The sequence below is a fragment of the Sprattus sprattus genome, assembly GCF_963457725.1.
Source record: "Sprattus sprattus genome assembly, chromosome: 2".
NCBI classification, from domain to species: Eukaryota; Metazoa; Chordata; class Actinopteri; order Clupeiformes; family Clupeidae; genus Sprattus; species Sprattus sprattus.
The window spans coordinates 41,222,319-41,249,280 of record NC_137921.1 but is presented as its reverse complement, the minus strand read 5'-3'; the positions used below and the strand labels follow the sequence as shown (position 1 = coordinate 41,249,280).

Sequence of the window (26,962 nt, the reverse complement as noted above, 5' to 3'; positions counted from 1 at the left end):
CAGTGAGGCAGTTTGGCTCAGATGTGGGCGTGGAAGAGGGAGGCAAGCATGTAGTGTCTCATGACTGTAGTCTTCAGACACCAGCCTCCTGTGTCTGGCCACCTATCCCCGACCCTGCACAGCACTGTGTGTGTGTGCCTGCGTGTTTATCATAATACGGTGTTGTTGTGTGTGTGAAGAGGTCCAGATGGGATCATCTCTCCACTGAAAACATTAAGTTCCAGGCAGCAGCCTAGTGCATACAGCACTACCATAGCCATACATACTACCATAGACATACTACTATAGAACCCAGCCACTGGGGAGTGCTGCTACCTTATGTAGTTTTTACACACAGCCACTGTCTGCAAATTACACAATTAAAATTCACTTTAAAACTACAAAATATATACATACACATTATATGTGCATATATGAACATACATACACAGATAATGCTACATATATATATATATATATATATATATATATATATACTGTATTTATTTTCCGTATGTATAAATATATGTATATATATATATACATAATACACAAGATCCTATCTTTTGTAGGTAATCATGGAAACATTCACTATCCTTATAAAGCTGAAGCAGAATAACCCTTCATTTCAACTCATCATCTGATTGGACAGAAATACTGAAAGGTATGTGTTGTCAGAGTATAACAGCACACTGTCTGAGACGGGCAGGGGGAGACGTAGACATAGTGACTGCTCTCACTCAGGTCCTCTTCACTCTGATCAGTTCCATATCCGCAGGAAGCTGTCCCATGATCCTGTGGCCACTGCCATGCCGTCAGGCGTCACTCCCAAACAGCTCACACGGTTATCATGGCCAGCAAGAACTCCTGACACCACACACACACACACACACACACACACACACACACACACACACACACACACACACACACACACACACACACACACACACACACACACACACAGTGTGAGTTCCCCAAGGTTGAAGCAGAGGTCAGTGTGTAAGGGAGTTTCCAACCATTACTAAAGAGATGTGTGTGTGTTTGCATGTGTTTTGGTAAATCTGGTGTGCGTGCATCATGTGTACCTGAACGCTCCCCCTTCAGTACGTCCCAGACGTTGACGTTGAAGTCGTCGTATCCGGCCAGCAGGAGGCGCCCGCTCTTGGAGAAGGACACGGAGGTAATGCCACAGATGATGTTGTCATGGAGATAGATGCTCACCTCCTGGTCCGCGCGCAAGTCAAACAGCCTGCAGGTGGCGTCGTCCGAGCCTGTGGCAAATGCGTTACCGTTGGGGAAGAACTGAGAACAGAAAAGATGCAGAACACAGAGTGTTAACACACACCTGTGAGAGGGGGGAGGGAGTGTGTGTGTGTGAGAGAGAGAGAGAGAGAGAGAGAGAGACACTCACACATTCAGACTCACACAGACTGCGTTGATGGCTGCTGAAGGACTGTCGGCACATGCCGTCTGTTTGTGTGTGTGTGTGTGTGTGTGTGTGAGAGAGAGAGACACACTCACACAGACTGCGTTGATGTCTGATTGATGGCTGCTGAAGGACTGTCGGCACATGCCGTCTCTGATGTCCCAGAGCTTGGACGTGGCATCACAAGCCCCCGACACAAACGTGTTCCGGTCCGGGCTCAGCGCCAGACTCATGACATCACCCGTGTGACCCGGGAAATTGATGGTCTGCTGGCCCGTCTCAATATCCCACAAGGCACTGCACAGAGAGGGGGTGGGGCATTATCCGTCTGTGTGAAACACAATGTGTCCAACCATTTACTAATGTATTTCCAGGAAGTGCAGCCAAAGAGGCTCTATAAAATGGTCACACTTCTGGTCTCCTAAGTGGGTCTCTCCTCTGATTGGATAAAAGCTGATTGGGTTCTGCGTCGCCTTACCTCTGATTGGATGAGAGCTGATTTGGTAATATCATGCGGTGCACGACCCATAGAGGAAAGTGGCCTTTTAAGTAAATGTTGGGATTGATATAGGCTACACATTTGCATTTATATTTAAGTTATATTTGCATTTATATTTTCTTTTGCTAACCAACAGAGAGAAGAGATATGTCTCTCAGTATCTGTATCTCACAAGAGTGTGTTGCTGAGATAGAGGCAGGTCTCAAAACAAACTACATTTTCTCCTGATTTGTCAGACTGAAAAATGTCATTATTTACAGCTGAAGCAATTAGTGATGTTATGTTCCTGGCCGGTACGATTATTTTCAATGTCTCTTTGGTACCAACAAAAGGAACAAAGTCCTTAAACTTTTAATGTCATCAGCAGATCTTCACACACAGGTACAGTGCAGCTATCCCCTTACAGCACCGATGGTGAACTAGATCGCTAACCATTAATAGGCAAAAGAGTAAACTAGCCAAATCACAAACCACAACGAAAGACACATCAGATTATTACCAGATCATACATTTTGTTTGGTGTCCTCCATCCTTTATGTAAATAAACAGCAGCCCAACAGTAGGTCCATCAGTGATATTTAGTTTAACACAGTAGTTAACACTATATTTAAAACTTTATTTAACACTGTATTTTCACTTGAAGCTCCATATCTTAAGTTCAAAGTCAAATATTCGCTGCCTATTGATTATATGTTGAGTTTGACCGAACCTGACCCCAAACATTTTAAATTTCTGTCCGGTCAGGCTCATGTTGGGTATCCACCCTCTAACACACACACACACACACACACACACACACACTTAGTGTGAGAGCCTGTGTTTGTGTGTGTGTGTGTGTGTGTGTGTGTGTGTGTTGTGTGTGTGTTGTGTGTGCGTGTGTGTGTGTGTGTGTGTGTATTTGTGTTTTGCTGTGGCTGGTGAGGGGCCTCTGCATACAGGAAGGCTTGAATGGAGGAGATAACGGGGACAACAGAACTGCTCTGCCACTACCAGCCAGGTTCATCTCTAGGCACATCTAATGCACAGAACATGTATAGCATCTAAGGCACAGAACATATATAGCATCTAATGCACAGAACATGTATAGCATCTAAGGCAAAGAACATGTATAGCATCTAAAGCACATAACATATATAGCATCTAATGCACAGAACATGTATAGCATCTAATGCACAGAACATGTATAGCATCTAAAGCACAGAACATATATAGCATCGAATGCACAGAACACATATAGCATCTAATGCACAGAACATGTATAGCATCTAAAGCACAGAACATATATAGCATCTAATGCACAGAACATGTATAGCATCTAATGCACAGAACACGTATGTATACTTACCAGCAGGTGTCTCCTGAACTGGTCACGACCTGGCTGTCATCAATGAAACGGCAACAGGATAGATAGCCTGGAAACATCATGCAGGGCTTTAACACTCACAAATGTACGGCTTTAACACATACAGAGGGCTTAAACATGCATCTAGAGCTTAAACATACAGATAGAGCTTTAACTTAGGAATCTGTGTGTTCTAGGGTGTGTGTGTGTGTGTGTGTGTGAGTTTAGTCCTACCCGTGTGTCCAACCAGTTCTCTGGTGACTCGGACGTTGCCCTCTCGTGTCTTCAGGCTGTAGATGGAGCAGATGTTGTCCAGTCCCCCACAGGCCACAAAGCTGCCCGAGGGCGCATATGCACACGTCATCACCCACGACGACCGCAGCGGGATGGCATGGATCTGACACAAACAACCAATCACAGCACGAGTATGACACCTCAAACCAATCACAGTGTGAGTATGACATCTCCAACCAATCACAGTGTGAGTATGACATCTCCAACCAATCACAGTGTGAGTATGACATCTCCAACCGATCACAGCTTGAGTATGACACCAACAACCAATCACAGTGTGAGAATGACACCTCCAACCAATCACAGCGTGAGAATGACATCTCCAACCAATCACAGCTTGAGTATGACGCCTCCAACCAATCACAGCGTGAGAATGACACCTCCAACCAATCACAGCGTGAGAATGACACCAACAACCAATAAGGATAGAATGTCGATACACCTGCAGCTGTAGGTGATCTTCCCACAAGCTTTCAGTAGACAGGAAACCAGACAGATGTGTGTTTGTGTGTGTATGTAAGTGGGCTTTAGTTTGTCACCTTGTTTGTCGTGTAGCTGTCCCAGATTATTAACTTGCCATCCTGAGATGCACTTACAAGTAACCTGCAAGTACATAAGAGAATAACAAACACACACACCATAAAAAGACTTATTGAAAACCCTAGACATGCTGAGGACCCTTCAGTGGGTTCTAATGATGCACCATACAGGGACATCCTTATGCCTCTCAGCAGTAAACATTCACACGCACACACACACACACACACTCCACCCATATCCCCTGGTGTTGCCATGGCTACACAGGAAGGGTTCTGGCAGCCAGGTGTGGTGACTCCTGGAGTAAATAGCACTGGTGGGCCACTCAAAGGTCAACACACACACACACACACGCACACACATCACAGACACACACATCACAGACACACACACACACACATCACAGACACACACATCACAGACACACACACACTTCAGACACACACACACCTGACGTCGCATCCCCAGTGCATGGCGTAGATTTTAGCCAAGTGCCCCCTGAGTGTTCTTCTCGTTCTCATCTGTATCCTCCCAACAGGGTCAAGACCAGCCGAAATCTACACACACACACACACACACACAGGCGCACGCGCACGCACACGCACACGCGCGAAAATAAAGCAAGTATGTTTCCTACACAGAATTTAATGGACACCCCTATTTATTTGTCTTAAAACAGCATGTGTGGGGGGGGGTCGTGTAGTTGTGTAGTTTGTGTGGAAGGTTGTGTAGTTGTGTGTGTGTGTGCCTGTGTAGTGTGTATGTGTGAGAGTGTAGTTGTGTGGTGTGTAGTGTGTGTGTGTGTGTGTGTGTGTGTGGTGGGGGGGGGCTGTGGTGGGTGTTGTGCTTATACTCCTCTGGCTAATACCTGCTTGAGGGTAGAGTCACTGCAGGCTTTCCTGGCATCCTGCAAAAGCAAAGCAAAGACACCACCAATCAAACCAGAGAAACATCACTAAGGCAGCACCAATCAAACCAGAGAAACGTCATTAAGGCAGCACCAATCAAACCAGTATGATCGTAACATAACGTAAACATAATATAACTTAACGTAAACATAAATAAAACATTATGGGAAGGCAAAATGAATCAAACCAGCAGAGGACAATCTAAAAGAAACCATCAAAACATGATTGGAAGGCCTCATCAATCAATGCAAGAAATTGTAGGTAAGGCAGCATCAGTCAAACTGACAAAACGAGGCTTTAAGATGGTTGCGTATTATTTGGATCACAAAATAGTACAATATCCGCGTCATATGACATCATACAGGAAGTGTAACGTACTTTCAGGCATTGGTAGGGGTACCGAGACCTAGTTTTTAGCCTTATACTCTAACCCTAACCCTAAAAAATCCTAAGAAAAAGTTGATTCTGACACTTTTTTTTTGGATCCGATATATCCGCAACCCTTTAAGATACAGCTTAATCAAACAACCAAAGTATGGCCATTAAGAGACACATTCACCTACTCACTCACTCACACTCTCTCAGTCAATCACTCACTCGCTCGCTCACTCACTCACTCACTCACTCACTCACTCACTCACTCACTCACTCACTCACTCACTCACTCACTCACTCACTCACTCACTCACTCACTCACCTCACTCATTCACTCACTCACTCACTCACTCACTCTCACACTCTCTCACTCTCTCTCTCACACTCAGTTTACCTGGATCTGTTCACGTAGTTGCTCTGCCTCTTCCCGAAGCTGTTCCAATTCACTCATGGCGCCAAACACTTAAGTTCAGGCCTCCACCTGCAACACACACACACACACACACACACACACACACACACACACACACACACCAGATCTGAGCGCTGCTCTCCACATGAAAGCCAAGGCTCAGGGGACGCTCTCTATTACACGAGCCATGAGTGCATGATGCAGGCCTATGACAGACTTGCAGAACTTTGGCTAGGCCTTTCAATGGAACCCTTGGACACTTTCGATTAAGGTCAGCGCTCTACACACCCCCATACTGAGGTCTAGAGTAGTGGTGCACACACAGGACCATACCATACTGCTGTCTAAGTTAGTGATGCTGGACTGATAAAAGACAACACACCTTTAGTGTGTTATATCGTCGGTGCCGTAGGCCAAGCTGTCTTGTGGTTTGTGGACACAAACCAACCTGAAGTATGTTACCAAACAGACAGCTCTGCTCCAGGGTACATTGTGAAGAGTGCTGGAGTGAGTGTGTGTGTGTATGTTTTGCTGTTGGAGTGTGAGTGTGTATGTGTATGTTTTGCTGCTGGAGTGTGTAGGTGTGTGTGTGTGTGTGTGTGTGTGTGTGTGTGTGTGTGTGTGTTTTGCTGATGCAGTTGTTGAAAAAACGGAGATGAGCCCACCGTATGTGTATGTTTTGCTGCTGGAGTGTGTAGGTGTGTGTGTGTGTTTTGCTGCTGCAGTTGTTGAAAAGATGGAGATGAGTCCACCGAACATCCCACTGTAGATCTAATCACATGTGCTCTGAGTGCGTGTGTGTGTCTAACCACATGCGCTGTTCGGCGGAGGAAAACTAATGTTTAAAAAAAAAAAAACACTACGTGCTTCCGACCAATGATTGTATTTTCCCAGACGCCCCCCCACCCATATGAACTAAATGAATCTCTTCATTCATGGAACTCTGAACGTATCTGGATTGTTTCTACAATAACTTGATATGAGGGCACACTGTGTCAAACGGATAGTTTTGACATAGATGCATGTCAGGCCTCATTGTGACTGCAGCAAGTACATTTAAACTTCAAAGGTTACGTCGACAAACTTCTGTCGTTTAGCATTCTTCACCCCAAATAAGGAAGCTGAGAAGAAAACAACGGAAAGGCAGGGAGCACGGAGACATTATTACCTTAAACTGGCTACTTTAGACGCTGCGCCTCTCCAATCTCTCGCCCACCGCAAAAATCACTTTTCAGAGTCCAGTCGTGATCATCTCGGTTAATAAACTCAAGTTAAGCTCGAGTAATATAAAGTATTTTGCAGAAATTTAAAGGGACAGACACCCTACACTCGCACAGGATTTGACTCAATTTCCACTCGTTCGCGTCTTGGTCGCTCACACCACACCCTTCAGAAACGAGAACATGGCAACAGCGGACAGGGGGACGCAGGAATTGGGATCCGCTGGCACACCAGCTACTGTAGCCTACTTCAAGCTCCACAGCGCTTGCCTGAGTGTCATAATAAAGCTATATGGGATATGTCAAACTCGGCGCCAATGCTTAGTGTTTCATCTGCGCATTAATACACTCGGCGATACTCTATCCAGAGTTGTCTGTGAGATGGTACTGCCTGGGAGCTGATTCAATACTGGAGGATGAGAAACAGGAAACGTGTTGATTTCTTATCAGACGATCAAGAATAATGACGTTCCTTGGATCCAAGTTACCATACAATTTTAACTGAGGCGAGCTGCGCAGCAGTCGCAAATCCACAATAGAATAGCCGACTATCTGCGAGTTTAAGTGATGCATTCACAGGTTTTCCCGGACTATGTGTTGGCAACAATCATGCTCAGGTCGAGAGGTCATAAAACTACAAAAGGGTCTCTCCAATGAACCACCTATTTGCAGTTTACCTTGGTTTGGTCACGTGACAATGGGAAACTGCATCCCCAAACACAATAGCCTCTTTGCAGGATGACCAGAATGGATGGCGGTGCCGGAGATTTTTTTCTGCAGGTGCAATGGGGGTGCTCGGCATTTTACCGAGGGTGCTATACAATTAAGGTGATACTAGCATATGTGTCACATGGTTCTCTACTACAACACCTACCCACCATATCGTCACATCTGTTTACATGTTTGCTTTCTGAAGCGTTTTTGTGGTCCATGAAAAGCACCATACAAATCGATCGTATTATTATTATTATCATTAGGCTACTTCCAACGGACACGCACATAGCCACGTTCATCTGCAACGGTCACTGACAAGATGCATGCAGCATGTTATAGATTCCGCAATCCCAAATACTTCGCTTACTTCAGTTGAGGTTAAAGTTGGCGCCAGATGACCACTAAGCCACCACTACCATGTCTGACAAATTAAACTAAACCTAAATAGTTCATACATTCTAAACTAAAGAGGGCAAATTAGAATAGCAGATAGATATTTCTAGATGACCTATAAACATGTCCGTACAAAGTGAGACACTTCTATTCACATATCAGTGCTAAAAGAGTCAGAAATGCTTTCAAAAAGTATATATTATTTTAGGTCACAATCAATTAAAACGTAGAAGCTTATGTATACCTGGCTAGCACAGACAGACTGCTCGTCCTAGGCTAGAGTCTTCATTTATGTTACATATCAAACAAGACCGTTCTACCTTAAATCTTAAACGGGGTAAAGATGCAGGCCCCTTTAAAAAGTGAATGGAACAAAACAGTCGCCACTCAAAAACACAATGATCAGAACTAGATCATTGTATCATTGTACAATAAAACTTAAAACTTTACTTCTTAAAGAACAGGCAAAAATGCTAACAAAACTATGCCGGAAAAGCCATAAGCAAAACCAAAATCCATGCAAGCCAGCAGACCAGGTGTAGCATGGCTAGCACCCTCAGTAGAGGTGTAGGGATTCATCTCTTTAATCACGACGTCCCTCTTCTAATTCAAATTCAGATACCCGTTGCATTCCATATTATGGAAGCCCGTTTCCGCCACGTAAAAGAAAAAAAATGCAGGTCACAGCTCATTATTTTGAGATGGTATCTCATTATTTTGAGATACTATCTCGTTATTTTGACATAGTTATCTCATTATTTTGAGATAGTTTCTTGTTATTTTGAGATAACTTTTCAACAGGACCAGACCTTTCATTGTAGCCTAATTGTAGCCTATCCATAGGCGCTACATATAGCCTATTATGACAGTAGATAGGCTGGAGATGATGGACTCGATTATTGAAGATTATTTCAGACATAGGTATGCAAATGTTGACATTTTGGCTTGATTATCTCAGGAGCACAACATTAATGTTAGTAAAAGAACTCTAGAAAGAGCTCTTCAGAGGAATCAGCTGTGGCGAAGACACAATAAGGCGAACATTGGAGAAGTAGCCGATTGAATCCATCGCCAATTACAGTCCTCTGGACTTACATTACTCCTCACTCCGCAACATACACCACCAGCGTTCAATACATTGGTTCCCCGTGCTTGGACCTAGAGTGGAAATGCCGTTTTCCCTGCCATGCAGAAAACTGCATTGCGGCAATGTGTGTGTTCTCCGTCCCCTGATCTAATCTCACTTTCAATGGGCGACCATGCTGCATTACTGAATCTATGAAATACCCTGCTATAAGACGTGGGTTGGTACTTGAGTGAGCTATAGGAATAATGAATATGAAAAATAGGCTATATGACTGGTCTGGTCCTGTTGAGAAGTTATCTCAAAATAATGAGATAGTATCTCATTATAATGAGATAGTGTCTCAAAATAATGAGATACTATCTCAAAATAATGATATACTATGTCAAAATAACGAGATACTATCTCAAAATAACGAGATACTATCTCAAAAGTGTTGTGACCTGCATTTTTTTTCTTTTATGTGGCGGAAACGGGCTTCTTCTTCTTCAACGTCTCATGTTTCTTCTACTCGTGGAATTTTGGGTATCAAAAACCGTTCCATTATTGTGAATTTGTTGATACTACCGCTTGACTGACTTTGACAGTGGACTAGATCTCTATCTCCTTCTATGGTCAGTTAACGTCAACGTTCACACATGCGACCTGGCTGTGTCGTGCTACGTGAAATATCTGTTCATTTCAATCTGTTATTATTTTCTTTTGTGAATGAAATATTATTATCACACAATAAATTAAATTAAAGAACGCAGAATGAAATGAAATACTAATAATAAATAAACCATTATTTTCTTGGGGGTGCTTTGGGGGTGCTATGGCTAATCCAGGGGGAGCTGTAGCACCCCCTAGCCTTTTCCTTATGGCCTTAATATGAGCAATGTAACTGCCTAGTATTCTCTCACAAATCATCCAACAGGCTTGTCAGGTCTCTGAGCAGCTGAAAACGAAGGTTACTGTGAAAGTGCGTTCTTTCATGCATTTTTAATGTAGTGTGTCGCTGAAGGCAAACAGTGGGAATGCAGGCACCCCATCTCAGGTTAATCAATAGCAGGCAGATGAAAGAGGCAGCCACCTGCTCTGCAGCCTGTGTGATGATTCTACAGATAGCCTACTGCCATTTACTGCTACATAAACACATCTTATACTGCCATATAATCACATTTTATACAAAGACTGATAAATAAACATATTTTACTCTAGATACTGCCATATAAACACATTCTATACTACACACACTGCTACCATATATCTTAAAACCAACAGGTAGCAGTGTTGTCCTGGCACCTGTACCCTATTCCTGGCACCTGTGCCTACACCTCTGGCACCTGTAATGCATCCTGGCTATTTTAAAAGTAAAACTATTTGTTTTAACGTACATCTCAATGTCACTGTGTGAATAAACTGTCACCAGGGGTTTTGTGTGATGTGTGTAGTGCCAATTATGTCCCATCTTTTGCCGAGGATGAGGCAAAATTGACTGAGGTCCATCGATCAGAGAGCTGTTTGTAGGTCAGCCTGAAAGAGATGATTCTCTTGTCATTAGCATGTTAATTTGGGCTGATCCCACTAGGCTGGGCCCCGGCTCTTTTTAGCACTGTGAGCACCTGGGGACCGAAATCTCATTTTCAGACTGTTTCTTCAGGGGGCTGGATGTGATTGAAAGGCGTGCGCAGGGGAGTCAGACTTCCAGCGGGGCTAAAAATAGCACCAGCGGAACGCCTTCTAAACGCTATGCTGCCGTTTCTATAAATAGACCCGGAGTGTGAGGCAGGTCTCCTTGATCATCATTTCCCCCGCAACCTCTGTCCCTCCATCCGTCGCTGATCGCACCACACATCGATCCCACACACACACTGAGACAGGTGATCCCATACCTTAAATGGTTGATATAAGACACGTTGAGTTTAAAAAAAAAAAAATGGTTTCGAGAGTGAGTTTGGATGGGATCAGGTGTTCCATGTTTTCCAGAGCGAGTCTCCAGCCTTATCTCTGGGCTATTATTGGTCCCCAGCAGTTGACATTAGCCTCATGGAAGCACCATTATCATTACAGTGATAAAGATGCACACACACACACACACACACACACACGCGCGCGCACGCACACACACACACACACACACACACAAACACACACACACACACACACACACACACACACACACACACATGAGTGATACAATTCTTTAAGTGAACAGATGCTGAGATCTATAAAAGATGGAGAGACAGCTGGACGCAACAGACTAGAAACACCAGAAGGTCAACTTCAAACACACCAGCGCCGTCAACAAATCACACTTCAGTTCAGCCAGTGGCATGTGGCAGAGGGCAATGGAAATTTACGTGGAGAGAAGAGGGGGATTACTTGGTAACTTCAGGCAAAAACACCCACGCCCACCCAGGGTGGCCACCTGTTTAATGCCTTAATATTGCGCTTAGATCGTCAATCGGCCAACAACGGGGAGGACTTGCGTGTGATAAAGGTTATCTTATCTTACTTTCAAACATTTATTTAGGCTATAGCCTAGTTTAGAACTAGCTGGCGTAGAGGAGCAACCGTCCAATGTCACCGTACACTGAATGATTTTCTTAATGGTTTCCATGCACTTGTTGGATACACCTGTATTTAGTATGGAACTTGCTCTGTAACAGCGTAAAACCTGCCCAATCTTCGGACGCAAGCCAGCGCATAAGCGCTACAGGTAGCAGACCCAACAGCTGCACAGATGCACATCTTAAAAAAATTAAAATGTTTAACACTAAACACAACATACATAGCCTATACATTCACATTAGATTTAATGTAAACAACTCACTGTGTCCGCTGATCTAAAGACAGAAGAAGACAGCTCTGATGCTCTGGTACAGTGCGGGGTTTGCGGAAGGTGCTTATACATCAGGGGTGCCCAGGGACTCGAGGAGCAGCCTGGTGGGAAGCCTCTTAAAGGGGCCGCTGCTAGGGGTCCACACCTGACTCCAGATCAGATTTTCGGAAGGCTTCGTATGAACTTGATGATCCCCAATTCCCAACTAAAGCCTACTAAATGTCAAGTGCTGACTAAGGTGGCACGATGTTAAAACTTTTCCTCTTTTTTTTTGCTGATCTTATGTAGCCTATAGCCTATACTCTTCTTTTTCATCTTTTATTTTGCTATGTTCTTAAAACTATTTTAATGCACTTTACCTTATATTAGCGCTGATTTGTCTGTGTTTCTTTATCTGCTTATTTGTTAGCACCTTGAATTACCAATGTGTATGAATTGTGCTATGTAAATAAACTTGTCCTACCTTGCCTAGACAATTCAAAATCACCTGCTCTAGCCTATTGATATAAAAATGACAGAAACGGAAGGCAGCCCATATCAAATGTCATCCTATAGCCTACATTTATAGTTTTGTAGCCTAGTTTTCATTCATTTGCAGTCGTATAATAGTGAAGGGTATCAATCATGAACTCATACAATCAGTTGTACTTTAAATGTGTTGATGTGTTTTTTTTTTTCTCATAGTAGCTCCCAAAGTCTGCCTTTGATACTTCAACGCAACTTGTATGTGACGACCGGATTGAAGGTGGAGCTATCTAAATGCTTCTATTTCATTGGCTACCATTGGAGAAGACTGTGGCGCGGCTAGGTTGACCACATTTAATTCATTTCTTTGTTGTGATTAAACGTTAGCCGGTTCTGAGATCTCTCACGACGTTTCAGTTTGTAAACTAGTGATAGTTGTTTGCATTCCAGTGCTGAGAGAATGAGTGGAGGGGTGTACGGAGGCGGTAAGTGTAATTTATTAATTGTAGCGAAATCAATGAGTGCGCCACGTTGTAGTGGCCCAGTGTCTTATGGTTAGCACACAAGCTAACTAGTTAGCTTACGTTAGCTAATAGTATTAATGTTATAGCTAAAGTTGACCATTCAGCCTCACGTTAAATGTAATTTATAGTGTGAAGATGAAAATAAAATGTATTCTTTGTTTGAATAAGTGTGCACAGGGGGAGTAATCTGATTACCGCAAACTTGCAGACATCGCTAGCTGCTGTAGGCTAACACGAATGATCATTCTAATGTTAGTGTTCATGATGTTCTCTGTGAAAACAAAACGGTTTTAAAAACGATGTAACGGTAGCCGTTTGTTACCAAGATTTACATTTCAACATGTGTGCTTATTTTAACACCAACTGATATTTATCATCTTGGCCGATATACACGACGGTTAGCTACTACTCTGATAAAGTGAACTAAACTAAGAGTTGAATGTGAGTTCACCTGTGAGATCTTAAGTGTGACCTGACGTTTATTTATTTATTTTTTCTAGATGAGGTTGGAGCGCTTGTGTTTGACATCGGCTCGTACACGGTGCGCGCAGGCTATGCCGGAGAGGATTGTCCCAAGGTAAAGGCGTCACACCCCCTCTCCTGTGCGCTCTTTATTCTCCCCTCACTTGAATGGACATCCAGCTTGCATCCTCTCTCATGTCTCTAGTTGGATGGCAGTTAAACAGCAGTCGGGATGGTTCTTTAATGTGGGGCATGACCTTTGTGTGAGGTCATGAGAAGGGATTCTTTAAAACCAGTGAATGAGGGACCATAACATAGCTGCACCTTGTTGGTTCTGGGATTCATTTACTGTTTCCAGTGCCTCACCTGGTTAGGGGTATGGATGTGATCTTCTAGGGCAGGGAGATGTCAGATTCTACCGCAGATGCCCCTTAGAAACAGAGCACTTTTCATATTTTATCCAAATCTGATAAACTAAAGCATTTTAACTGCATCTTTTACAGAAGGAGTCAGAACAGTGGGTTGACCACATAAAATGCTGTCTAAGTGAGGGTCCACAGTCAGATTAGTTCACCTGTGACGTTTAGGGGTGGGAATCAGTTACTGGCGATATGGTACTGTCATGAGACGTTGCCCACGATGACAATGGTATTGCGATACATAGATACTCTTTACATCACAATTCATCACTTTTCGTCCCTCCTTGAGTGCTGATATAAGGTTGTTAGGAGTATTAGGTTGAGTGTGGGGTTGGGGAGTTGAGTTTAAGTGTAGCGGGCTGATTTGTTGGAGAGCTGAGTTGGAGGTGCCATGCAGCGGGCTGATTTGTTGGGTACTTCCTGTCTGCCCTCAGGCTGACTTCCCCACGGTAATTGGAGTAACGATCGACAGGGAGGATGGCACTGTTCCCATGGAGACGGAAGGAGAGAAGACCAAGCAGAGTGGCACCAACTACTTCATCGACACCAACCAGCTCCGTGTGCCCCGGGAAAACATGGAGGTCATGTCCCCCCTCAAGAACGGCATGAGTACGTCTGCTTGTATTTACATGGTCCCTCATAAAGCATGTTTTTAAACCGTCCTATGTGTAAAGTTGTGATTGTTGATCAGTGAAGTATGTGTGCTTGTGTTTGTTTCTGGGCTGTAACATGTTTTTACTTCCTCTGGTGTGTGACGAAGAGACTACTTCCAGAATAAATGTTCATAGTCTGTCTCTGTGATGACCTGTGACGACCTGTGACCTGGTTGTTCATGGTACATGAAGCCCATGTGTTCACAGACAGTGAAGGCCATGTGTTTACGGATAGTGAAGGCCATGTGTTTACAGATAGTGAAGCCCATGCGTTTACGGATAGTGAAGCCCATGTGTTTACAGATAGTGAAGCCCATGTGTTTACAGATACTGAAGCCCATGTGTTTACATATACTGAAGCCCATGTGTTTACAGATAGTGAAGCCCATGCGTTTACGGATAGTGCAGCCCATGTGTTTACAGATAGTGAAGCCCATGTGTTTACAGATAGTGAAGCCCATGTGTTTACAGATAGTGAAGCCCATGTGTTTACAGATAGTGAAGGCCGTGTGTTTACTGATAGTGAAGGCCGTGTGTTTACTGATAGTGAAGGCCGTGTGTTAACGGATAGTGAAGGACATGTGTTTACGGCTATTGAAGGCCATGTGTTTACAGAAAGTGAAGGCCATGTGTTTACAGATAGTGAAGGCCATGTGTTTACGTTTACTGAAGCCCATGTGTTTACAGATAGTGAAGCCCATGTGTTTACATATACTGAAGCCCATGTGTTTACATATACTGAAGCCCATGTGTTTACGGATAGTGAAGGCCATGTGTTTACGGATAGTGAAGCCCATGCGTTTACGGATAGTGAAGCCCATGCGTTTACGGATAGTGAAGCCCATGTGTTTACAGATAGTGAAGCCCATGTGTTTACTGATACTGAAGCCCATGTGTTTACAGATAGTGAAGGCCGTGTGTTTACTGATAGTGAAGGCCGTGTGTTAACGGATAGTGAAGGCCATGTGTTTACGGCTATTGAAGGCCATGTGTTTACAGAAAGTGAAGGCCATGTGTTTACAGATAGTGAAGGCCATGTGTTTACGTTTACTGAAGCCCATGTGTTTACAGATAGTGAAGCCCATGTGTTTACAGATAGTGAAGGCCATGTGTTTACAGATAGTGAAGGCCATGTGTTTACAGATAGTGAAGGCCATGCGTTTACAGATAGTGAAGGCCATGTGTTTACAGATAGTGAAGGGCTTTTTATTGGTCACAATGTTACATTCAGTGTAGAATTGTAGCAAGATTGGAAAAGGATTGTTCTAGAAGTCTTTTGCCTCAGAGAGCAGATTATTATTGGATGGTTTCCTTGGAGTCCTGACCTGGAAAGAAGCTGCCGTAGATGAGAAGACGATGAAAACCAATTTTAGCTTTACCCTACAGTGCCATTGCGTCAGAAGACGGAGCCTTTTCTCTGCACTGTCCCTCATTCTGTGAAAACTCAGTTTGTTCAACAGTCTACCCCTAGAGTTCTAAACTCCATCTCACCCATTCATACACTGTGTCACTCACCCAGTGCCCTTTAACTACCTCACCCTGTGCCCTCCAACTACCTCACCCTGTTGGAACTCGGTCAGTTCAGTCCACCTAAGTCTGGGAACTCAGAGGTCCAGTTCTTGGTCTCTGCCCCTCTCTTTGTCCTCACTTTGTGCATTTTGGAATAAATGTAGGAGCTTTTATAGTGTGTGTGATGTGACGTGAAGGTCATTCCTGGGTTTAGAGTGTGTGTGTGTGTCTGTGTGTCTGTTTGGTTTCCTGTGTGTGTGCGCTGATTGTCCAGCTTGACTGAATGTGTGTGTCTTTCTCTTTGGTTTCCATGTGAAGTTGAAGACTGGGACAGTTTCCAGGCCATTCTTGACCACACCTACAAGATGCACTTCAAGTCAGAGCCCAGTATGCATCCCGTGCTCATGTCCGAGGCCTCGGTAAGTTTCTCACCGCATTCTCAGAGGAACTGTGGCTTTTTTTTTCATGGATGCTCTCTGTTAACTTTGACTGTCTGTGTCTGTGTATGTGTCTGGGTCTGTCTAGTGGAACACCCGAGCAAAGCGTGAAAAGCTGACAGAGTTGATGTTTGAGCACTACAACATTCCCGCCTTCTTCCTGTGCAAGACTGCAGTTCTCTCTGCGTATCCTTATCGCCTACTGAGGCAGCGTCTAACACTAACAAACATTATTGCATGATTATAACTTATACAGTGCTGCAACTAGTCCGTACAGAAAACTAGATGATTAACTTTGTGTCCACGTATGGTTATAAACTGTAAGACTACCTCTATTGGTGATGAGTAAAGTGCGTGTGCTGGCTCCCTTGACTCTGAGTGTGTCAGGTTTGCAAACGGGCGCTCCACGGGACTGGTGTTGGACAGCGGCGCCACACACACCACAGCCATCCCTGTACACGACGGCTACGTGCTGCAGCAAGGTGAGCTATCTGTCTCTCTCTCCCTCTGTCTCTTTCTCTATCTGTCTTTCCTGTCTCTCTCTCTGCCTATGTCTGTCTTTTTCTCTCTCTCTCTCTCTCTCTCTCTCTCTAGCTCCCTCTGCCTCTTTCTCTCTCTGTCTGTCTTTCTTACTCTCTCTGCCTCTGTCTCTGTCTGTCTCTGTGTCTCGGTCTCTCTCTCTCCACCTCTGTCCTGTTCCCTCTTGCCTCTGACAGCTTTGTGCTGCAGCAAGGTGAGCTTCCTGTCTGTCTCTGTCTCTCCTGTTCCTGCAGCAACCTGTGCTTCCTGTCTCTGTCTCTCCAGTCTGTCCTCTGACAGGCTGCCTCCTGCTGTGTGTGACGTCTGATCCTTCTGTGGCGGTTTGGTCCTGAGTGACTGATACGAGTATCCAGCTCAGTGACGCACTTAAGGAAAAGAGTGTGTGTGGCTTGCGCCTAGGGAGAGAGAGAGAGTGTGTGACCCGCGCCTAGAGAATGTGCTATTTTTATAAAGTGTGCCATTTTAATTTGATTTAATGAAGGTCTCAAAAACACAGAGGCTGTTGTGTGTGGAGTGTGATGTGCTGCGGCTGCCTCTAATGGTATGTGTGCGTGTGTGTGTGTGTCAGGCATCGTGAAGTCTCCGTTGGCAGGTGACTTCATGAGCATGCAGTGCCGTGAGCTGTTCCAGGAGCTTGGTACAGAGATCATCCCCCCCTATATGATTGCCTCAAAGGTGAGACCTGCCAAAGTAAGTCATGCCCTTTCATTACCATTTCAGTCCGTCTTGGGTGTTGGGCGCCTCTCAATGAGGTGGAGGTGGAGGGAGTCCAAGGTAAAGGTGATGTCACATCCTGTTGCATGTTCACCTTTGTTTGGGTCTCGAGTTTATTCACTCTTAGGCCATCTCTAACTGTGTATAGTTGTGTGGTGGTTTGTAGTTTACAACATCTGCATGACTAGAACAGTAACTGCTGGTCCAAGCTGGATTTTTCCTAGTGTGTGTGGGGGGGTGTACATGTGTGTTTACGTGGGCGTGTGTGTTTATAGGGGTTAAGCGTGTTCATGTTCATCTGTGATGTGCACCATGGTTCATTTCAGTATGCAGTGTGCTTCAGCCTCTGCTCATATCCCCCAGCTTCCCAGTGTTGTACCCACATCTGACTGCTCCAACATGGCCACTCAAGACATCCCCCCCCCCCTTTCTGCCTCTCTCTCTCCCTCCCTCCCTCCCTCTCTGTGTCTCTGTGTCTCTCTTTCTTTCTTTCTCTCTCTCTCTCTGTCTGTTTGTCTGTCTGTGTGTGTCTCTCTCTCTTTCTCCCTGTCTCTGTCCGTCTCTGTGTCTAATCGGTCTCTCTGTCTCCCTCCCTCTCTGTCTGTGTATGAGCCTCTCTCTCGGTCTGTGTGTCTCTTTCCCTGCTCTTTCCTTATCTGTTTCTAACCTTTCTGTCTATCTGCCTCTATCTCTCCCTCTCTCTGTCTGTCTGTGTGTGTGTGTGTGTGTGTGTGTGTGTGTGTGTGTGTGTGTGTGTCTCTCTCTCCCTGTCTTTGTCCTTATCTGTGTCTAATCTGTCCCCCCCTCTCTGTCTGTCTGTCTCCTCCCCCCCCCCCTCTGTCTGTGTGTCTTGCTCTCTTTTCCTGTCTCTGTCCCTATATGTCTCTAACCTGTCTCCCTCTCGTCAGGACGCTGTGCGTGAAGGATCTCCTGCCAGCTGGAGGAAGAAGGAGAAACTTCCTCAGGTCTCGCGCTCCTGGCACAACTACATGTGTAACGTAAGCCCTGATCATCATAGTGGTTATTATGTGCTTCTTGGTGACCGTGTGTGTCTGTGGTTAGCTGATGGCTGTATGATTTCACAGGTTATCTGTGAGACGTGGTTGTAGCTATTGTAATGTGATTGGTGTTTGATTGTTGTTGTTTGAGCTGACTGGTAATCCTGCGTCCTCTCTGCTCTTGTCAGTGTGTCATTCAGGACTTCCAGGCCTCAGTTCTGCAGGTGTCCGACTCCCCTTACGATGAACAGTAAGACCTTACCATTGGTACCTTTTATTACCTCCTGGTTTACAAACACTTTATCAGAGGCAGAAAAACGGAGAAAGGGTCATCAACATGAAGACACACACACACACACACACACACACACACACACACACACACACACACACACTAAACTCTTCCATACATACATGCACCCTCCTTTTTCGGACCCTGTCCACAGAGAGTATCTGAAAGTGTGTTAACAGGCCTTTTAGAATGACGACAAAAGCCATCAGCTTTCCACCCGCCCGCCAAATTACCTATGTAATGACTATTTATTGGGCCTGAATGTAATGTCAGGGTCACGTTCTTGGCCCCCTGACCTTCAGCTGTTTCTGAAGGTCGTATGGCCTCTTCCTCATGCTTACCTGTGGACAAGCAGGCGGATGGGAGATGCTGCGCACGTTGTTGCCCTAGTTAACTCGTCTGAATGTGGATCAATTAGAAAGGCAGTATTCCCAGTGTGTGTGTGTGTGTGTGTGTGTGTGTGTGTGTGTGTGTGTGTGTGTGTGTGTGTGTGTGTGTGTGTGTGTGTGTGTGTGTGTGTGTGTGTGTGTGGGTTGTGTGTGTGTGTGTGGGTTGTGTGTGTGTGTGTGAGAGAAACAGTGTGCCACTCTGTCAGTGTTCCAGTTTCAATACTCTGAGCTGTGTGTGTGTGTGTCTCTCTCTACAGAGTGGCAGCCCAGATGCCTACCATGCACTATGAGCTGCCCAACGGTTACAACGCTGACTTTGGAGCGGAGAGATTAAAGATCCCAGAGGGACTCTTTGACCCTTCCAATGCCAAGGTGAGCAGGGTCAAGGGTCAGGTGGGGGAGAGTCTTAGTGATTCCTCCAATGTGGGGGGATGGGACCCTAACAACAGCGTCAGGTGAAAAAAAGGGGGGCGTGTTAAGCCCTGTGTAACTACCACATAGCATGGAGTCAATGCGGGTTTCTCAAACCTAGTGCCTTGTGCTGTGTGTTATTTGTGTTGAAATCCTGGCCCATATAACTGTGCTTTGGCTCTCCCTGCAGGGCCTGTCTGGTAACACCATGCTGGGAGTGGGCCACGTAGTGACCACCAGTGTGGGGATGTGTGACATCGACATAAGACCGGTAGGTACTCTGAACTTTGACCTCACAGCACTGACTGGACACAGGTCTCAGACTGCAGTTATGTTCCATGGCTGAAGCTAACCATTTTCTTGTGTGTGTGTGTGTGTGTGTGTGTGTGTGTGTGATGTTTCAGGGTCTATACGGAAGTGTGGTTGTTACTGGAGGAAACACACTCGTTCAGGGCTTTACCGATCGCCTCAACAGGGAGCTGTCACAGAAGACCCCACCGGTCAGCACTGCTTACACACTCACTCACTCACTCACTCACCCACCAGCTAAGCTACACCCTCCTTTGAGCTTGACAGAGGTGCCTGCTGTTCTGATGGTGCTCACCTCTCTTCTCCTTTCTCCAGAGTATGCGTCTGAAGCTGATAGCCAACAACACGACTGTGGAGCGTAGATTCAGCGCCTGGATCGGAGGCTCCATCTTGGCGTCACTGGTAAGCCTACTCAGTGTGGTGTTAGGTTAGGGTCTGGGGGTTCGGTTAAAACATAAGGAATATATATATATATATATATATATGATGCTATACTGAGAGCTATACTCACAGCCTGTCTCCTCTGGTCTATGTGTGTTTGAGCATGTCTGATATATTTGTGTGTCTGTCCTGCAGGGCACGTTCCAGCAGATGTGGATCTCTAAGCAAGAGTATGAGGAGGGCGGAAAGCAGTGTGTAGACAGGAAGTGCCCCTGATCACCATGGAGACAACGACTGCCTTTAAAACGCGACAAACCTCTCTGCTTGTTCACCCCTTGTACTGGACTCAGGAACAACACAATGACGTGCTGTTTTATAGTTTTTTAAAAACACACATCAGTCCATATTCCAGTCCTTCATTTTCTTTAGTCTTTGCTATTGATTTGCTATTTTTCTTAAGGAACCCCAGCCAGGCGCTGTGTCCCGAATGCCAGACTGAGTTATCTGTAACCAGCCGTTATTTCCTACATAAGAACAGAGCTGAAGGTTGTGTAAGCTACGTATGTTACAGTAGATGGTCACTTTAGCTCTGCGGTCACAGTCCGGCTGCAACGGTCTTCTGATTTAACTGTTAGTCTTTTTGAAAAATAAACATTTTTATTGTGATGCCTTTGAATTTGGACATGACACAGATAATCCAGGAGCACTATTGTACAAAAAAAACTGTATTTATTACGATGCTCAAAATCATGTCAGCACAACACAGACAGAACTCCAATAAACATCTGTTTCTCACATAACTCCTCTCTGCTCCACTTGACCCCGTCACACTCACACAGCACCACGACTACCAATCGCCCAGAATCAGCTGTAGACCAGCAACATCAGGCTTGGCATGGCACAGACCCACACCAGAGACTGCTTTATCGGCGTTAATATTAGCCCACAGTCGTGGAGTGGTCCAGGGAGGGAGGAGGCTGGATGTGAGATGGAGCAGCCTCTGGTCCTCCAGTTGGTCCAGGGAGGGATGCTGTCGTGAAGTGGTCCAGGGAGGGAGGCTGGATGCTGAGATGGATCAGCCTCTGGTCCTCCAGTGGCGATCATGCTGTCTGTGCTGATGCTTTAGGGAACAGCTCTGCCTGCTTCTCCTCCTTCTGCTTCTCTAGCTGGGCCTTCCTCACCTTGGAGCGGATACGCTTCTCCAGCCTCAGCCTGCAACACACACATCGTCAAACATCAGTGCAAACTGAAGAGAAATCTTGCAAAGTACAGGAAAATCTGATCTTGTTAAAAAAAAAAAAAGAGGATAATGCATTCCATGGTGAGGCCAGTTATAGTGCGGCCTGTGATTTGCCTGTGATTTTGACCTTTCTTACCTCATGTGCGGTTCAACAAATTCTGGTGTGAAGAAACGCTTCCTCCTGTATCGAGAGTTCAGGTGCCAGGGAATGGGGTGTTCTCTGAAGCGATACCTGGTTGAAGGTGAAAGAAGGTAAGGGGCAGCAGGTGTGTGTGGGTGGGGTTATAACATCACTGATGATGGGACGGGGGGCTCTCCCTACCAGTACACGTGTCCAAAGACGTTCCTCCTCCACTCTCCAGGCCTTCCTTTCTCCTGCCCAGTGAGCAGCAGCCGAAGGGCCCCTTCGCGCTCCTGCACGGCCGAGTCCAGCCTGGTCATGGACCGCTCCACCTGACAACAAGGGAGGCACTCACCATGACTGCATCTGCTTATGGAGAACACCTTACTGCAACCCTGATGTAACTATCTACTTATGGGAAACACCCTACTGAACTACAGCAGCCCTGATGCAGGGTACACGTGTACCTTTTTGAGTCGCTCTGGACCGGGCATTTGCAGGCGCTGTCTCTTGGACTCCTGCTCAGTGGTGAGCAGCATGTTCTTCTCCTTCAGTAGAACATACCTATCAGATGGACTTCAGTTATACGGAGTACACACTGTTCTAAACATTAATAGTGTAGACATGTCTGATTGATACATTGACAGTGTCGACATGTGTGTAGACAGTGTAGATTTTGATACATTCTGATGTATTGCCAGCTTGTTGATTTACCAGAGCTTGTGTAAATCCTCATTGCTTTTGGCCCGTAACTGTTTAGCTGTCCATGGGGCACCTACATCAAGAAATAGAACATGGTCAGTACAAAACCTACAGCCAGGCGCTTAATTCCTTAGTGCAAAGCAATCACTACAATTCCAGTTACTCAGTGGTGTAGTGGTCCCTGGAGAAGTGGGTATACTCTCATTTATTCTTAAGCAGCCCATACAACACAGGATAAACGTCCTGTTTCGAGAAGTGGGTATACGGAATGCTGACTGAAAAATAAGTGGGTATACTCAGTATACCTGCGTATACCCTGGACTACACCACTGCAGTTACTGAATGAAAAAAAAACTGCATTCAGAATAACAGGTAAATCATATTTTTTGGAAATATTTGTATAACTTATGTTCCTAAGGCTAATTCTATACCAATGCATGCCATGAGGTGAGGACATTTGTCGTTATCACTGCCCAGCATCGACACAGACAGTCTTTGCATGCTGACATTATAAATCTACAAAACGTTTCATACCAGACTTGACAGTGGTTTCGCCCCAGTTCTCGGGAGGATCGAAGAACTCCTCCAGACCTTTTCGGCTCTGTGATGTGTGGAAAAGCCTGTACTGCGCCGAATTCACTGCTGGAGAAAATGAGCTCAGCCTGAAACAGAATAAACGGGTGACATTGAGGGATCCACTTGAGAGGCAGTTAGAGAACCCCCACTTAATGTTACGGTAATGTTATGCTAACGAGCTAGTTTCACATGACTTAACAAAGCATCAGATTGGCTCGTACAAACAGAGCGCTGAACCATTACCTGTTTGAGAGACTAACACATCTGGACGAACAATATTCTGTCTGTTGTAATTTGAAAGATGGTGATATTGATACACAGCGTTGAAATTGCCTGCATAAACCTGCAATGCGTCCTGCAGAGGTCGCAGCCATTTTGGAATTGATCAAATGAGGACGACTTCCTTTTAACCAGGATGCACTACTCATGTGTCAATATTTTTCCTACATATTTTTTCTTTATAACATTGATGTCTACTTTTTTGTATCTATTTAAACTAATGGAATATATTTATAAAACAATTTGTTTGCCTGTACACAAATATATTAAGACATAGCAAGGCATTTATTTTTCCCACAGCAAAGATGGCGTTTTAGGAGTCACAGGGAAAGGAAAAACCAATCATAATGCCTCTCTGACGAAATCGTGCCCATAGTAGCCATGGTAGGCATGAGCGTCCTAAGGTCTGCTGCGGCTTTGGCAGCCAGACTAAACCCTGTAAAACGCGTTTCCGCTGGGACTTTACTCTCTGGGTCTGCTCTACGGACAGAAAAAGGTGAATAGCGTCGTATATAAACACCAGTATCCTAAAAATTGTTTCATTGGAGGTCTGTTTTGATCGTGACCTTGCAAGTCCTCGCAAGTGCTGTCATTGCTTGCTAGCACTATAGCGGCCAGCTACCTAGCTTGCTAGATTAGTTGCTAATGAACGCACCTACAAACTATCTTCTGATCAGTAGAATTAGGTCACAAATGGGTCAATTGTCCCGCTAAATCGCCTTTTCATGCATGCTCATAGTTAACTAGCTAGCTACGTTCGCAATAAGTGGCAAGTTCCTTTTGAGGTGGCTAGGTAACTTTGACGTCACTTTACTTCGTCAATCTCCACATTGTTAACCGAGGAAGTATGGTTTTAAATGTCTGAATGTATCCTGTTGAATGTTGGATGAGCAAATGATCGTTGCAAGCGGTAATTTAGTGATCATAATATGGATACGTGTGGTGGTCCGCGTTACCGGTAAAGCGGCATCTAATGTTGGTGCTGATGCATTACTCTTACAGCGGTGGTCCGTTATGGCAGTCATGGGAAAAAGATGTTTGTTATCCAACCTACCGGCTACTACGACAGAAGATTCCTGAATCTATTGGTAGTGCTATGCTCTTTTATTGCATTTCCTGATACATTTAATAAAAAGTTTGCCACGAAGTACACATTAACTACTAGAATAACCATGGGCATTACATCGCCTACATCTCTCATCAGTATATTCTCAACTGTTTTCTCCTATGACTGTTCCTCTGTTTCAGAAATATTACATTCTGCTGACTGGTATACCTATCGCAGTCATTGTGACCTTAACGAATGTGTTCATAGGTGAGTTCCATACTGTTTGCCATGTGAAACTATACTATAGTAAACTATACACTAACTAACTAAACAGCAGTATATTCATGCTCTCAGACAAAGCTGGACAAACATTGTTTTTATTGAAGAAAGATAGAGGATTGAAGATTTATTCTACGTCTGCTATATGCAATAGTGTAGATGTATGTTACCCCTGTAAAACCCACTAAAGAGGCCTGTAGCTTGATGTGTGATGTTTAAGAGGTATGTAATAAAATGCAGAGGTTGAACTTATGACTTCTATTTCTATCATTTGCCTAATATTTTGCAATATTTTTTTTTAGGAGAGGCAGAATTGGCTGAGACTCCAGAGGGCTACGAGCCAGAGTATTGGGAGTACTATAAGGTAGATCTCCATGGCAACTATTTTTCTATAGATGGAGCCTGATGACCTATAACTCACAGACGTAGCTGGTAAAGACTGTGGACCAACGCTTAACGGAAGTTTAGAAAAGTTGATATGGGTTATAAAACTTTGCAAGTGATGATTGACTCTTTGACACATAATGTGTAAAACAAATACATAGTAGATTCAGTGGCCACTTAAAATACTCAGATCTGAAGCTCTCCTCCCACTGTTTAAACCAGCCTTTTTCTCCATGCAGCACCCCATCACCAGGTGGATTTCACGGAACATTCTGGATGACCCTGCCAAAGACTACGAGAAGATGATGGCCCTGGTCCACAATGAGCAGGAGAAGAGGCAGATGAGGTAGAGCAACCGTTCTTCCTATCCTCTCCCATTGCCATAGAGATTAGCACTTTAGTCAGCTAACCCTAACCCAGACGAGGCAGAGCAACCAGTCTCCCCATCCTCTCCCCCTGCCGTAGACATCCAACGTTCGTCTAAAATCTAAGTGGCTAGTTTCTGATTACCACAGCATATTATTCTGATTACAGATATTACCCTTTATAGTGCTCTGATTACCACCACATTATTATAATTACAGATATTACCGTATGAAGTGTTCTGATTACCACCACATTATTATGATCTGATCAGTCCAATTTTGGCGTAGTGCTTACTGGCTGTGTTTGCCGCAGGCCATCGCAAATGGATAAAGTATGCTGTGAGTGTGTGTATACTATGAGTGTGTACTATGAGTGTGTGTGTGTATTTAGGCTAATGTTCACTGGTGAAAAAGACTGTGAGTGTGTTTGAGTGTCTGTGTTTGTGTGTGTTGCTGCAGGAACATGCATCTCGAGGTGAGGAGGCACATGCGGCAGAAGGGTGACGGCCCGTGGTATCACTACGACACGCTGGACAAGAGTCTGATTTTCAGCGGCCACAAGGCCACCCCTGACGACTGAGCCCTGTCCGGGGCCCTCCAATGGAAACTGTACAATGAGAACAGCTTTGTGTTGATACTGCAAATAATATCTGTCTGATTATTTTTTTCGTCTCTGCATCATTAAAGTATGCACCAACTATTTAAACAGCTCCCCTTGTTAATTCAATTAAGTGTTATTACGAGAGAGAGAGAGAGAGAGAGAGATTTTTTTTTGATTTTGAACAAACTTTTTATTGTACAACAGTTACAAGTTACCAGACAGATCATTTCACCACCACCTATACACACCACAGTAAAGAAACCAGCACAAGCACAACCGAAAGGAAAATCAATTTAACAACATTTCATTTGACCACTCCTTTTGCAGTTAAATACATCAGGCGTGCAACCTCCTCCTCATCAAAGGCACCCTCTCTTATGTAACAGGCAATATCATTGATCAACCGAGATCGCTTTGGAAAAAAAAAAAAAATGTTTTTCACCCTTGGTGTTACGCAGAAAGCAACGGATCTCCGTCGCTTTGTAATACACTAGAAAACTTTCTCCAAATGCGTTCAAATTACCCACTGAACACTCAGACCCGTCAGACCCCACAGACTCATCGTTATTTTCATTACTGTTAACCTCTGCCTGTACCACCAATTTTCTCTTCAAAGCTGGTACTTTGAAACGTGTCTCCGTTTCCATCGCTGCTACCACACCCGACATTGGTATACCAGTCTTTTCCTCACGAGGACCAGAAAGGTCTGTGACTGAGTCAAGGGAAACGAGCTCAGCCACCTCACCAACTGCCACAGCAGCCTCCTTCACAGCCCGGTCAAACACCACAGGTTCAGTAACGACAGGCTCATCAGCCGGAGGCGCTAGGCGGTCCGACACGACAGGGCCAGCCAA

The 26,962-nt window shown here is 44.8% G+C and overlaps 4 protein-coding genes across 5 annotated transcripts; 2 read left to right on the top strand and 2 right to left on the bottom strand.

Moving 5' to 3' along the window:
• Positions 1-739: 739 nt before the first annotated feature.
• Positions 740-7,095, bottom strand: LOC308361197 (guanine nucleotide-binding protein G(I)/G(S)/G(T) subunit beta-1-like; the record flags this gene model as incomplete). The annotated part of the gene is made up of 10 exons (XM_080833462.1): positions 6,944-7,095; positions 5,758-5,844; positions 4,949-4,987; positions 4,531-4,637; positions 4,083-4,146; positions 3,484-3,646; positions 3,253-3,319; positions 1,504-1,705; positions 1,068-1,284; positions 740-846 (listed from the first exon to the last, which is right to left on the bottom strand). The coding sequence occupies exons 2-10, from the start codon at positions 5,812-5,814 to the stop codon at positions 740-742; spliced, it is 1,023 nt and encodes a 340-aa protein (XP_080689588.1). The 5' UTR covers positions 5,815-5,844; positions 6,944-7,095.
• Positions 7,096-12,822: 5,727 nt separating this feature from the next.
• actl6a (actin-like 6A) lies at positions 12,823-21,126 on the top strand. 2 transcript variants are annotated; one of them, XM_080860433.1, is made up of 14 exons: positions 12,823-12,960; positions 13,500-13,576; positions 14,315-14,489; positions 16,361-16,461; positions 16,568-16,665; positions 16,867-16,961; positions 17,588-17,694; positions 18,642-18,731; positions 18,920-18,981; positions 19,670-19,784; positions 20,014-20,094; positions 20,228-20,323; positions 20,448-20,534; positions 20,709-21,126. In XM_080860433.1, the coding sequence occupies exons 1-14, from the start codon at positions 12,936-12,938 to the stop codon at positions 20,787-20,789; spliced, it is 1,290 nt and encodes a 429-aa protein (XP_080716559.1). In that variant the 5' UTR covers positions 12,823-12,935; the 3' UTR covers positions 20,790-21,126. The 2 variants fall into 2 exon arrangements, with proteins under 2 accessions (XP_080716559.1, XP_080716558.1); XM_080860432.1 differs by having other exon boundaries at positions 17,588-17,709.
• Positions 21,127-21,222: 96 nt separating this feature from the next.
• Positions 21,223-23,535, bottom strand: mrpl47 (mitochondrial ribosomal protein L47). Its single transcript, XM_080860434.1, has 7 exons — positions 23,396-23,535; positions 23,111-23,238; positions 22,589-22,649; positions 22,342-22,438; positions 22,076-22,206; positions 21,890-21,985; positions 21,223-21,725 (listed from the first exon to the last, which is right to left on the bottom strand). Exons 1-7 carry the CDS (start codon positions 23,524-23,526, stop codon positions 21,614-21,616), a joined length of 756 nt encoding a protein of 251 aa, XP_080716560.1. The 5' UTR covers positions 23,527-23,535; the 3' UTR covers positions 21,223-21,613.
• A 271-nt stretch (positions 23,536-23,806) lies between these two features.
• Positions 23,807-26,213, top strand: ndufb5 (NADH:ubiquinone oxidoreductase subunit B5). Its single transcript, XM_080831752.1, has 6 exons — positions 23,807-23,927; positions 24,434-24,519; positions 24,680-24,746; positions 25,061-25,122; positions 25,382-25,488; positions 25,967-26,213. Exons 1-6 carry the CDS (start codon positions 23,813-23,815, stop codon positions 26,085-26,087), a joined length of 558 nt encoding a protein of 185 aa, XP_080687878.1. The 5' UTR covers positions 23,807-23,812; the 3' UTR covers positions 26,088-26,213.
• The last annotated feature ends 749 nt before the right edge of the window (positions 26,214-26,962 follow it).

Coding starts and splice junctions, on each gene's coding strand:
- actl6a (XM_080860432.1), top strand. CDS start 12,936: ATGAGTGGAGGGGTGTACGGAGGCG. Junction 13,577..14,314: donor CCGGAGAGGATTGTCCCAAG/GTAAAGGCGTCA, acceptor GTCTGCCCTCAG/GCTGACTTCCCCACGGTAAT. Junction 18,982..19,669: donor GACTCCCCTTACGATGAACA/GTAAGACCTTAC, acceptor CTCTCTCTACAG/AGTGGCAGCCCAGATGCCTA.
- mrpl47 (XM_080860434.1), bottom strand. CDS start 23,526: ATGGCTGCGACCTCTGCAGGACGCATTGCAGGTTTATGCAGGCAATTT. Junction 22,650..23,110: donor CGAAACCACTGTCAAGTCTG/GTATGAAACGTT, acceptor TTCTTGATGTAG/GTGCCCCATGGACAGCTAAA. Junction 21,986..22,075: donor GTCTTTGGACACGTGTACTG/GTAGGGAGAGCC, acceptor ACCTTCAACCAG/GTATCGCTTCAGAGAACACC.
- ndufb5 (XM_080831752.1), top strand. CDS start 23,813: ATGGTAGGCATGAGCGTCCTAAGGTCTGCTGCGGCTTTGGCAGCCAGA. Junction 25,123..25,381: donor AGTATTGGGAGTACTATAAG/GTAGATCTCCAT, acceptor TTCTCCATGCAG/CACCCCATCACCAGGTGGAT. Junction 25,489..25,966: donor CAGGAGAAGAGGCAGATGAG/GTAGAGCAACCG, acceptor GTGTTGCTGCAG/GAACATGCATCTCGAGGTGA.